We start from the raw sequence: 14,156 nt of genomic DNA on the forward strand, positions 1-14,156 counted from the left end.
TTCTTCAGTCTCCAAGTATTTGTTACCTTTCCAAATTTTTTCTTGTGGTTGATTTCAAGTTTCATAGCATTGTGAAAATATGCACGGTATGATCTCAATCTTTTTTTACTTACTTAGGGCTGATTTGTGTCCCAGGATATGGTCTATTCTGGAGAACGTTCCATGTATACTGGAGAAGAATGTATACTCTGCTGCTTTAGTATGAAATGTTCTGAATATATCTTTTAAGTCCATCTGGTCCAGTGTGTCATTCAAAACTATTCTTTCCTTGTTGATTTTTTGATTAGATGTTCTGTCCATTGGTGTGAGTGGGGTGTTGAAGTCCCCTACTATTATGGTATTATTATCAGTGAGTTTCTTTATTTTTCTGATTAATTGATTTATGTATTTTTGTGCTCCACATTTCGCGCATAAATGTTTACAATTGTTAGGACTTCTTGGTGGATAGACCCCTTGATTATGATATAATGCCCTTCTGCATCTCTTGATACAGTCTTTATTTTAAAGTCTAGATTGTCTGATATAAGTATGGCTACTCCGGCCTTCTTTTGTTGACCATTAGCATGAAAGATGGTTCTCCATCCCCTTATTTTCAATCTGAAGGTGTCTTTAGGTCTAAAGTGGGTCTTTTGTAAACAGCATATATATAGATCTTGTTTCCTTATCCATTCTGTTACCCTATGTCTTTTGATTGGAACATTGAATCCATTGATGTTTAGAGTGAGTACTGAAAGATATGAATTTATTGCCATTATGATGCTTGTAGAGTTGGAGTTTCTGGTGGTATTCTCTGGTCCTTTCTAATCTTTGTTGCTTTGGGTATTTACATACATATATATATATATATATATATATACACACACACACACACACACATATACATATATATACACACGTATATACATATACATATACATACACACATATATACACACACATATATATGTGTGTATACACATATATACACATATATATACACACACATATATATGTGTGTATATATATATATATATACACACACATATGTGTGTGTATATATATACACATATGTGTGTGTATATATATACACACATATCCATATATACACACGTATATACATATATATACACACACATATATATATATACACACCTATATACATATATATACACACACATATATATATATACACCTATATGTATATATATGTATATAGGTGTGTATATATATATATGTATGTATATACACATAGATGTGTGTATATATATATATTTTATTTTTTTTTTCATCTTTTCTCCCCTCAGAGAGTCCCCCTTAAAATTTCTTGCAGGGCTGATTTAGTGGTCCCAAACTCCTTTAATTTTTGTTTGTCTGGGAAATGTTTTACCTCTCCTTCTATTTTCAATGACAGCCTTGCTGGATAAAGAATTCTTGGCTGCATATTTTTCTGATTCAGCACATTGAATATATCCTGCCACTCCTTTCTGGCCTGCCACGTTTCTGTGGATAGGTCTGCTGAAAACCTGATCTGTCCTCCCTTGTAGGTTAAGAACTTTTTTTTTTCCCTTGCTGCTTTCATGATTCTCTCCTTGCCTGAGTATTTTGTGAATTTGACTATGATATGTCTTGTTGATGGTCAGTTTTCGTTGAATCTAATGGGGGTCCTCTGTGTTTCCTGGATTTTGATGTCTGTGCCTTTCCCCAGGTTAGGAAAGTTTCTGCTATGATTTGCTCACATAACCCTTCTATCTCTATTTCTCTCTCTTCCTCTTCTGGGACCCCCATGATTCTGATGTTGTTCCTTTTTAATGAGTCACTGATTTCTCTAATTCTTAAATCGTGCTCTTTTCCCTTATCTCCCTCTCTTTTCTGCTTCATATTCTCTATAAGTTTATCCTCTATATTGCTGATTCTCTGTTCTGCCTCATCCATCCTTGCTGCTGCTGCATCCATCTGTGGTTGCAGCTCAGTTATAGCATTTTTAATTCCATTCTGACTATTTTTTACTTCTTTTATCTCTGCAGAAAGGGATTCTAATCTATCTTTGACTCCAGCTAGTATTCTTATTATCATGATTCTAAGTTCTGGTTCAGATATCTTGCTTGTATCTGTGTTGGTTAAATCCCTAGCTGTTGTTTATTTGTGCTCTTTCTTTTGGGGTGAATTCCTTTGTTTTGCTATTTTGAAGGGAGAAAAGGAATTAATGAGGTAGAAAAATTAAAATTAAAAAAAATAAAATAAAAACGAAAAATTAAGGAAACATATTTATAATAAAAATTAAAAATAAAAATGAATTTTTCTCTTTCTGTATTCAAGAAAAAGAAAATGAAAAAAGAGAAAAGAAAAAAAGAAATCGTTTGAAAATTTGAAAAAGTCAATACACTGTAGTAGACTAAAATAAAATGATGGAAGTAAAATAGAATTTTAAAAAATTTACATAAAAGCAAAAAATATAGTTAAAAAATAAAGAAAAATATTTTTAATAGAAATTGAAAGTAAAAGTTAAGTTTTTCTCTTTCTGCATTCAAGAAAAATAAAAGAAACGAAAAAGAGAAAAAAGAAAATGAACAAAGAAGAAAAGGAAATCGTTTGAAAATATGAAAAGGTGAATACACTGAAGTAGACTAAAATAAAATGATGGAAGTAAGATAGAATTTGAAAATTTTTCACAAAAGTAAAAAATACAGTAAAAAAATTAAAGAAAAATATTTTTTATAAAAATTGAAAGTAAAAATGAGTTTTTTCTTTTTCTGTATTCACAAAAAAGAAAAGTAGTGTAAAAGAGAAAAAGAAAGAAAGAAAATTGAATAGATGGACCTACTAACAGATTGAAATAGTACTGAAACTATTCTGTTTTCCTGTAGAAGTCAGACTATGAAGCGCTTTATAGTCCATAAACAAAGTAGGTGGTGAGACTTGTGTTCTTGAAGAGCAAGGTTGGCCCAGTTGGGCAAGGCTCAGTGTAATGGCTCCGTTCTCCACTAGATGGCACTGGTAGCCTACTGGGGTGGATTGTTGGGGTGCCCATAGGTGCATATGTGCATGCACGGGTGCAGTGAAAATGGCATCACACAGCTACCCAGTCTCTAGTATCGTAACTCTGTTCTCCCTGATCAGCAATCGCACACCCGTCCTCTGTCTTCAGCTTTCGTGTCCTCCCCGCTTCTTCACTGTCTGTGACCAAGCCCCAGGCACTACCTGTCTCCTGAGTTTTGCCTCGGATACGGCTGTTTTCCCCGGCCCCTTACTTCTAAAGGACTGCGGCTTTGACCCATTCCGCCCCTCTGCAGAGGGTCTCAGCAAGCAATGGCCAAATGCCAGCTGTACCCAGGAACACTTGCAGGACCCTGCTGCTTCCAGTGCCCTGAGACTGTGGCCAGGTGCCAGCCGCCCCAGAAAAAGTTTGCAAGACAGTGTAGCAGCAGCTTTTCAGGGATTATGGAAAATCACAACACACATCTGGCACCAGGCTTCACCCTGTACATTGCCACCTTGTCCCAGTACCAGCGAATGTGGCCGTTTTCTGGGGTCTGCTGGGACTAGGTGGTTTCAACAGTCTCTACCAAATGTCCTTCCAGCAGTGGAACCGCTTTCCCCTGTGTGGCCCAAGAACCTCCCGGACCCCACTCTGCTCCTGGGGATTCGCCCTTCCCACCAGAGCACCACCAGGTATGGAGCTGCGGAGTTGCAGCATTTGCTCTCCCCTTGTTTACAGTCTTAATGGAATTTAAACCCTCTCCTTTCTCCTTTCTCCCTTTTTAGTTTAGTCCCTGTGGCTGTTTCCAATTTTTCACTTTCTCTCCAGCTATGTTTGGGGAGGGGTGCTTTTTCCATATTCTCCCTCCACCCCCAGTCTCCGTCTTCTCTCTGCCTGCAAAAGCAGCTCCTTGCCCACCACCAGCTTCTTTCTCCCCAAGTTCACCTCTCTATGCCATGTACCTGCTGAATTCTGTGGTTCAGGTTGTGCAGATTATTGTGTTAATCCTCCATTCAGTTTTCTAGGTTTGTAAGATGGTTTAGTGTTTGTCTGGCTGTATTTCATGGACGCGAGACCCACAAAAAACTTCCATGCTGTTCTGTCATCTTGGCTCCTCTCTGCCTCTCTCTCTTTTTCCCCCCCAATGTTCATCTGTTTTGTTTCTTAAACTCCATGTATGAGTGAAATCATATGGTATTTTTAATCTCTCTGGCTGACATTTCACTTAGCATAACACACTCTAGCTCCATCCACAACATTGCACATGGCAAGATTTCATTCTTTTTTATGGCTGGGTAGTAGTCCATCATATAAATAACTTCCTTATCCATTCATCAGTAGATGGACATTTGGGCTTTTCCTATAATTTGGCTATTGTTGATAAGGCTGCTATAAACATCAGGGTGCATGTGCCCCTTTGAATCCATATTTTTGAAATTTTTTTAATGCTTATTCATTTTTGAAAGACAGAGAGAGACAGAGCACAAGCAGGGGTGGGGCAGAGAGAGAGGGGGACACAGAATCTGAAGCAGGCTCAGATCTGCTGACAGCTGTGCTGACAGCTCAGAGCCTGACACCGGGCTCGAACTCACGAACTGAGAGATTATGACCTGAGCCAAAGTCGGATGCTCAACCGACTGAGCCAACCAGGCACCCCTGAATCCATATTTTTGTATCCTTTGGGTAAATAAATACTTATTAGCACAATTGCTGGGTTGTAGGGTAGTTCTATTTTTAACTTTTTAAGGAACCTCCATATTGTTTTCCAGAGTGGCTACAACAGTTTGCATTCCTACCAGCAGTGTGAGAGGGTTCCCCTTTCTCCACATCCTCACCAACACTTGTTGTTTCCTGTGTCATTAATTTTAGCCAGTATGACTGATGTGAGGTGATATGTCATTGTGGTTTTAATTTATATCTCCCTGATGATGACTGATGTTGAGTATCTTTTCATGTGTTTGTTAGCTAAAAATTTTAATTTATAGAAAATTTTTCACCTACCTGTAAATGTTCATAAAGGAAATTTATTGTAGCATATTTTTAACTAGCAAAACTTGGAACCATTTAAAAGCTTAAATTTAGAAAAAAATTATTGCATTTCTCTAAATTATGGTACCTCTACACCATGGGGTCTTAAAAATAATGTTTATCTACACGTAATGAAGTGGAAAGTTCACTAGAAAATATTGAAAGTATAAAATAAGAAGTAATTTAAAAAGGAAATCATACCACAGAATAATTTAAATGACATGAAGCATTTATTTTAAACTATGTGTGCTAACATGATGGAAAAATCTTAACATACGAGATAGGATTCAATGAAAATATTGTGGTAAATAAGGCATAATATATTAGTAAGAATGAGAGTGAGAAGTGTGACCTTTAGGAACATGAATACATCAAAAAGCCTCAAAGTATATAGAGAAATAACTGATATGTTTATAGCAAGAAACAAGTGCCATAATCATTGAAGTTAACTCTTTATATACAGTCTTCTCAGGAACTGGTAGACCGAATAGATTAAAATTAGGGACAACTAGAAACTGAACGTTACAAATAAAGAATTCACGCCATTAGATATATGTAAAATTCCATATCCAAGAGCTGTGCCCCCTGCCGCATATAAGACGTAAGAAATATTTACAAAAATACATTATACATAGTGTTCACATAGAGTCAAGGGCAAGATAAACAAACCTTAGAATTGTTTTTAAAAGGACAGCAAAAGTACAGTCCTAATTGTTTGGAAAGTTATATATTATTGTACCCCACTGATTAAAGGCTATTAAGAAAAACTGTCAACCATATAATAACAAAATCACTTTATTTTAAAATATGTGAAACATAGTTAAATCAGTAGATAAAAAAATGTGTGATGTTGAATACATCAGAAATCAAGAAAAAAGAAAAGTGAATGATCTAGGCATTTGACACCAAAGGTTTAGGAAAAAGAAAGCAAGCCCAAATAAAATTTGAAAAATAATAAAATAAGGAGAGAGATCAATGAACTATGAAACAATAACTGCACGGAACAGTGTTAGTTTTGAAATGAAATGCTGTTCAGAAAAAAATACCAATAGCCAGTAAGGAATTATTCTTCTCATGACTTCTGATGTGACAATTGGAAAAAAATAGTTTTATTGGACTTATAACTAGTCCCTAGCATGTAATAAACAACAGAAATAAAAAGAACAATGCCTAATACTTAGTTTCTGTGAATCCTTCTGCTTTTTTTTCTATCTTATTTACCTTAAGTAATATCAAATTTGATTTTTCATAATGGTCTAGTGATTTCCAGTTTTAGAATATGTGCCTGAGTTTTTGATGAGGAGCTTCAAAATATAATTTTTAAATAGAAATCAACTTTAATTCCTGAACATCAATGAATATAACCTTTATATAATAATAAAATTTCATCTATGTAATTCATGACTAGATCTTTTCAGTTAATATTGTGTTATAATCCTTTGGATATTTCTTTTTTCTTTTTTAAAAATTTTTTAACATTTATTCCTTTTTTGGGAGACAGAGAGAGACAGTGTGAGTGGGGGAAGGACAGAGAGAGAGGGAGACACAGAATCCAAAGCAGGCTCCAGGCTCTGAGCTGTCAGCACAGAGTCCAACGTGAGACTCAAACTCAGAATCATGAGATCATGATGAGCCAAAGTCAGACACTTAACCGACTGAGCCACCCAGGTGCCCCTGGATATTTCTATGTTGTTTGTCATTTTCTATGTAACCCAAGAGGAAAGGGTATAGAGATAAGAACATTAATCTTGACCTCACTGACATAAATTCTTTGTAATGAGAAGCAGGATCCAAGGCCAAATAAGTAAAATTAGGAAACATAATAGGGGTGGGGAGGGATAGTTAAGTCTTTACAGGTAATTTGTATGATTCTTTTTCTGGTCAAAATAGTTGTATTTAAAATTTCTTACTTAAGTGGTGATACAAATTTTTGTAATATATTAAATTCAGACTCTTACCTAGATGAAAATGGTTTTTCTAGATTGTCTTCATTAAGATAAACATTTGCTATGATTATTATAAAGACCATACACATTATGCAGGTAGCAAATATCCCCCTCTATAGAATGAGACTGCCTCATAGATTTTGCTGTAGTGGTTCAGCTTTTCCATTGTTGCCTTGCCTTCAACGATGAACAATTTCCATGGTCTTTATCTTCTTTGGTATTATATATGCTTCTCTATGATCTATACAGGGCTTGACTTTCAAGAAAAGATTTGCAGTAGTGCAGCTCTGGAAGTTTAAAATAATGGGCTTCTTTAGTGTCTGTTTAACTTTATCCTTTTCTTATAACAATTGCCAGGAGGCTCCATGCCTCCCTTTATTTTTATTTTCTTAAATTTTCTTTTCTTTTTAGGTTTATGTATTTTTGAGAGTGAGAGACAGACAGAGAGGGGGTGAAGGGGCATAGAGAAAGGGAGACATAGAATATAAAACAGGCTCCAGATATTTTTTCTAGATTAAAATTTTTGGTGTCATTTTGGGGGTGCCTGAGTGGCTCAGTTGGTTAAGCGTCCAACCTCAGCTCAGGTCATGATGTCAAGGTTGAAGAGTTTGAACCACTGCATCGGGCTCTGTGCTGACAGCTCAGAGCCTGGAGCCTGCTTCAGATTCTGTGTCTTCCTCTCTTTTTGCCCTTCCCCTGCTCATGCCTGTCTCTCTCTCTGTCTATGTCAAAAATTTTATTTTAATTTTAGCGTCATTTTGTTTTATATAAACTGAGGATGGTTAAGAACTTTAAATTTAAAATATTTTTAGAATACAATGTGTTCTTACTATCAATATACAGTGGGAATTATAAATAGTTCCTTCTTTCAAGTACTGGACAAGATAGTAAAAAAAAAACAGTACCTTACCAAAAGCCAATAAAACAAGCTAGATTTTTCATATATTTTTAAAAAGTCAACACAAAGAAAATGAAAAAAACAAACATAGTAACAGGGTCATTAATCCCTCGATTTGCAATACTGAATTCCTTGATCCATTTACAATCCAAAGATGTAACTGAACAGGGTGGTAAAATCACTTTGGAAAATGACAACTGTACTCAAGACAAAATAAGTCAGTCCTAAATGGATGCCATAGTGCTCTCTGTGGCCACGATTCCATTCCTGAGCCAAAGTCGGATGCTTAACCAAGGCCACCCAGGTGCCCTTGGCCAACGTTAGCCACCCAGGCGCCTCCATGCCTCCCTTTATATCCTACTGATTGACCAAAAGAAGTAAAACAGTTATGTGACAGGCTCTAGTATCATATAACCTTTCCTCTATTATCATATAGCCTTTTGGTAGAAAGTACTCTGCTTTTCAGAATAGAATCTATGAGAAAATTTCTTCTTGTCTATGCAATTTACAAATAATTCTACAAACATACTTTACTTTTATATCTTAAGATAAATTTATAATATTAATTTTTGGCTGTAAGAAACACATTATAAGACAGCAGAAGTGTTACCATAAATTTTTATTTAAGCAAAATAAATGATTGGTGACAGTAGAATAACCTTTTAATTTTTTAATTATAAATTTTGAGCTCTGAATATTATGTGAGTAAAGGGAGATAACATATTCTCATAAACATGTCAGCAAAATAATTGAAACGCTACTTGATTTATAGTAAAGTATTTTCCATTGTAAACTGGCATTCATTTTTTTTGCCTATGGTAAATTATGTTTACCATTGTCACCTTGTTCTTTTTTAACCATAATTTTTAAAGAGCTATGCTATTCTCTAGCTAGTTTTCAATAACACCAATATTTTTCCTTGTGCTGATATATACTCTATGAAATGAATGCTTCTGAGTAATTGAAAATACTTTTTAATTGTCTACTTTATAAAAACGCAAGAAAGATACACATATATCTTTATATTTATGTTATCACTTTTGTTTGGGATTTTCAGAAAATAATATTGATATGTTTTAAAATCAACAAATTTGAAAGTCAATTTGAAATAGTAACTTTAATACATATAAATTCAGTCTATTTTATTATTTAAATTACATTTTATTGATAACTTAACGTTACTTAGGTCAGATGTCTTTTAATTTATATTGCTTTGTAACCCATTGATATTTGTAAAGGTATTATCCAGTTCACCTTCAAGTATATCTTGGCCTTAGGGTGGCTTCACAAATTTGAGAAAATAGTGATGATAATAATAATTAAATGATTTGTTATGCAATACTATATGCCAAAACTTAGGGTTAAGTACTTTATATACACTTAATTACCATGTGTCGAGTATAGAACTGCAACTCCCAATTTTTCTATCTTAAAGATGAAAAACTTAAAGCTTAAGAGAAGTTCTATAATTTATCTAAGGTCGCTTAAGAAGTGGCAAGGGCACCTGGGTGGCTCAGTTGGTTCAGCGTCCAACTTGGGCTCAGGTCATAATCTCAGGATCTGTGAGTTTGAGCCCTGCATCTGGCTCTGTGCTATCATGACAGCTCAGAGCCTGGAGCCTGCTTCGGACTTTGTGCCTCTGTCTCTGTTTCTCCCCCGCTCATGCTCTGTTTCTGTCTCTCTCAAAAAAAAAAAATAAATAAACACTAAAAAAAAAAAAAAAAGAAGTGGCAGAGTAGAGTTTTAAACCAAACCATTATGGCCTCAAAGCCACTGCTTTTAACCACTGCTATATTTAGTAGAATGCCTGGCCTGGATCAAGGCATAGGCTCCAGGGAGGCAACAGTTAAATATTCAGGGATTTTGTGAGCTGGTTGTTAAGCCACTAGCAATTTAAAATTAGCCATGGTAGGAATATTAACACAATAACAATCAGTAAATGCTAAAAATTGGGACTTGTCCCACACTTTCGTCTCCTCCACCTGATAGTTTACTAGCATACTGTTGCCTTTACTGCCAAAGTTTTGTCAATATTTACTTATGTATTAGGTTACAGATAGAAGTAAAAGATGTAAATTTGTCATTTTCTGAGTACTACCTATAAACTGCCATCCATTAAGAAATTTTCCACTAATAGTTACTGAATTAAATGTCATCTTTTATTGTCATGTCTAAAATAATTTTGTATAGAGAAGAGTGTAAAATAATGAATTGTCTCTTTTATTTTCAGTGGTAGTGGAAAGTGGGAAGATAATTTCTTTTGTGGCTTATATTTATTCTGGATATTGTAATATTTATAGAAATATTGTAGGACTTATGAAACTACAACCAAAAAAAGTGGTAAGTTTTAAACTTATTTATTCTCTTTAGTGATAATTTAATACAACCTAATTATTGCATAGTTGTTGTTAGTTTGTCTTGTGGAATTTGTGTTCAATTTTTTTTACTATTTTTTATTGTTTCTTTTCACTGAATTATAAGATACAGGAATGTAAGATAAGTTGTAAATTGAGTTGTAAGACATAGGAATGACTAGAAGCACATTAAGAGATGCTTAACATCTTTATTCCTCAGAAAAATGTAAATTAAAACCACAACAAGGTATCACTTCAAGCATATCAGATTGGCTAAAATACACCTAACAAATGACCCAGAAATTCTACTCTAGATATTTACTCAAGAGAAATAAAAATATACATCTACAAAAAGACTCACAAAGTCTTCATAAGCCAAAAACTGTAAGTAATCTAAATGTCCACTAACAGTTGAATGGATAGAAACATTGTAATATATTCATACAATGGAATGCTACACCTCAATAAAGAAAGCTAATGATGCATACAAGAATATGGATGAATCTCAAAGCATTAGGTTGGGCAAAAACATCAAACCCAAAAGACTGCAGGCTGCATAATTCCAGTTTTATGAAGTTCTAGAACAGGCAAAACACTAATGCAGAGTGATAAAAAAAAAAGTTAGAACTAATCTTTTTTTGGTTGGTCAGGCAGTCTTCAATGGAGTTCAATTTAATATGTAAACTTAGTTGAATTTTGCTATATTAGTTATATTTAGTGTGAGGATTTGCCATTTATATAAATGGCAGTTCTTCAAGTGAGATATTGCTTTTAACCCCAGGATACTTATTAAAGTCTTTCACCTCTTCTGAGTCCCTGTCATGTCATACTCTGAGAGCTACATTCTTTTTTTTTTTTTTTTTAAACTTGCTACTCATCAACTCATCCCTGTTTCCCATGGTGTTGAGGTCTCTCTGAAAAGATAATTTGGACTTTCAACCTTTTCCTCCAGAGATATGCATACTGAAAACCTGTAGGCCCTCTTCCACTGTTTCTAATTTGGGCCTAAATTGCTAGTTCCCTGGATCAAACTCTCTTTCCATGTTTCTTTCTTATTTAAATAAGAAAGTCTGCATGGAATTCCATCTCAGCTATTAATTCTATCAGTTCTGGTCCTGGCATCTGTGCTTATTTTTTTATTCTCTGTTAGTCCACCCATGCAACTGGGGCTGAGCTAACAAATGGTAGTTCACAAAACATTCAAAGCTAAACTCTATTTACAAAATGCTATCCTAGGACCTTGAAAAAGGGAATGAGCTCAACGTTTCCTAGACATCTTGGTGGATTAAAAAATTAGGGGCACCTGAGTGGCTCAGTTGGTTGAGCTTCCAACTCTTGATTTTGGTTGGGTTCATGATCCCAGGGTTGTGGGATCCACCCCTATATCAAATAAACTCTCTTTCTCTCTCCCTTTGCCTTTATCCCCCAACTTGTGCTCTCTTTCTAAAAACAAACTTAAAAAATTAATTCATAGATCACTAAGTGACAGTACTTTCAATTACCTTAGATATGGTGAAGTTGTCTATCAATTAACTACTGTTCTATATAGTTTAACTACATGCGTAAATAACTTTTCTCTGATTTGAATGAAATTGCATTTTAAATACCATATACCAAAATGTTTTATGAACAGTGAATTCTGATGATAACAGTATTTATCATTGTGTGAAATTGGTTTCATTGAACATCTATGATCTATATCTTTTACAGAAAAAAAATCAAAAACTTGTTTGTATGGGCAAACTTAATGAGAAGGAATCCTTTGGTGAGATTAGTGTTCTTCTTCAAGTTCCTTTCACATGCACAATAGTTACTGGAAAAGAGGTTGAGATGGCAATCATTGAAGATAAGGACCTATTTGGTAAGTACATACATGTCTTTTATACCATTTTATTTGATGAGTTTTTGGCAATCATGGATATATTTCACAGAAATATTAGGACACTCAAGTAAGTATGTGTGTATATATTTTATTTACATAAGCAGTATACCTGTAAATAGCCTCCTTTAACACCTCATGGTCTGTCTGATTTGACTGTGCCACTTTTAGAATGTATTAACAGTTTTTTCTGCTAATTCCCAAATTACCATTAATGGCAACATTCCTTTCCTTTATGAAGTATCTTTTGGTTTGTCATCTCTACAAATATTGCTTCTATGTTTCTGGTTCAGGTCAAGGTATACTATCTTCCAGTGTACAACCTAGATCAAGTGTATATGAAGATCATGACTTGTGGTGTTTGAACCTTTATCTGAAATTCTAGCATTCTGAAAATATTAAAAGAATAATCTTTTAATATTCATGCAGCCACCTGTATTTGGTCCTTCAAACATTATACTCAAGTAGTATATGCACTTGACTATGAAGGATAAATGAATAGGGTTAATAAGTAGTGACATAATAAGATATTAAAGAAAGGCAAAATTTTTGTATAATAAAACTAAGAATATCAAACATCAGATAAAAGATAAAAAAGGAAAAAATCATAGAAATTAACATGAGTGAGAAATTTGCTTTAAATAAACATTGTCAATTAGAAACACTTTCATGATTATCCATGTATGATTGACTGAATCCCTTTGTCTTGCATTTCAAGGTTTTTTTTTAATGTTTTTTAGGAAATATTTACTCTCTACTTGCTTAACTGTAATTTTGCTTAACTTCAAACCCATATATCTGTTCCTAAAAGTTATAAATTTGAAATAGCATTGACTAATTTTCTTTGCTTCTGTGACATTCAAATAGAAACCCTCCTCAAGGTAAATATCACTTAAAAATAAATACTAACCACCAATTAAAATTACAATATTCTCACTTGTTATAGGCTAGGTTTTTCTTTTCCTATACTAATAATGTTAACTGGTGCAAGGCAAATACACTGTGGACTCATTTATGTAAATCAACATTTCACACATGAAATTACTGCTTTCAAGCATGTATTAGAATCTTCTTTGCTGCCTGGCAATCTAAAATTAAAATAGATGGCTTAGTATAAGCTTTCGTTGCATTTTTTATGTGTGCTGTCCATACTTAAAATTCCCTTCTATGTTTTGTTCATTTAGGACTGATGTTATAAAACTGCTGACATGTTGTGTGCCTAATTAAACATTTCCTAGACAGAAATGTTCTTACGGACTATATTTTGCTTGTTTTGTCATGACTTACAAGAAAATAAAATATTTTACAGTTGGCCTTTTAGCAACACAGGTTTGAATGGTGTGGGTCTGTGTTTACATGGATTTTAGAGAGACAGAGTGCTAGTGGGGTAGGGGCACAGAGAGAGGGAGACACAGAATCTGAAGCAGTCTCCAGGCTCTGAGGTGTCATGACAGCACAGAGACGGACGCTGGGCTCAAACTCATGAACCCTGAGATCATGACCTGAGCTGAAGTGGGACACTTAGTGGACTGAGACACCCAGGCGCCCCTATTTTTGCATTTTCATATCCTTATCATCTGATATATGAATCCATCTCTGTAAAATAGCGTAGGGAGGAATTTAAGAGAAAGTAAAATGTGCTTTAAAAAATATCACGTTGATGAGAAATGGAAGCATTAAAATAGAATAATAAACATGAGCAAAACCCAGAATATGTCAGCTTGTAATCACGATGGTATTGTTATTATTTGGTGTATTACATTGTATTTAGGAATAATTGTTTATTTTTGAGGTGGTCCATTAAAAAGTAAATAAAACCAATGTGCTCTGACAGAATCCTCAGTCATATGTAGATTACACTGCCTATGCTTTCTAATAATATCAAATATTGTTAAACATACTATTTCTTTTTAGAATTGTAAATGTATTACTGGAAAACCAAATTAGAGTTCATATCTTTTCTCAAGTATACAAGTCACCCTATTTGTTCCCACATAAATCATATTAAAGGGCCAACATTGCTTAAATGATCCAGTTTATCAACGATATTTAGTAAATACCTAATGGGAACAATGCATTCACCATACCTACCTGG

General features: G+C 34.3%; 1 protein-coding gene across 5 annotated transcripts in view; it reads left to right on the forward strand.

Annotated features, from left to right (window-relative positions):
- The window catches only part of CNBD1 (cyclic nucleotide binding domain containing 1), a 460,555-nt gene that overhangs the window by 348,844 nt on the left and 97,555 nt on the right, over nt 1-14,156 (forward strand). For 4 of the 5 annotated variants that reach the window (XM_042973091.1, XM_015538490.2, XM_042973092.1 and 1 more), the window contains 2 exons: nt 10,059-10,168; nt 11,893-12,043. In XM_042973091.1, coding sequence (XP_042829025.1) covers nt 10,059-10,168; nt 11,893-12,043 — 261 coding nt within the window. Of the gene's footprint in view, nt 1-10,058; nt 10,169-10,402; nt 10,567-11,892; nt 12,044-14,156 lie in introns of those variants that run through there. The other variant, XR_006212925.1, reaches the window with a different exon arrangement.

Source organism: Panthera tigris, chromosome F2, assembly GCF_018350195.1.
Source record: "Panthera tigris isolate Pti1 chromosome F2, P.tigris_Pti1_mat1.1, whole genome shotgun sequence".
In the NCBI taxonomy this organism is placed as follows: Eukaryota; Metazoa; Chordata; class Mammalia; order Carnivora; family Felidae; genus Panthera; species Panthera tigris.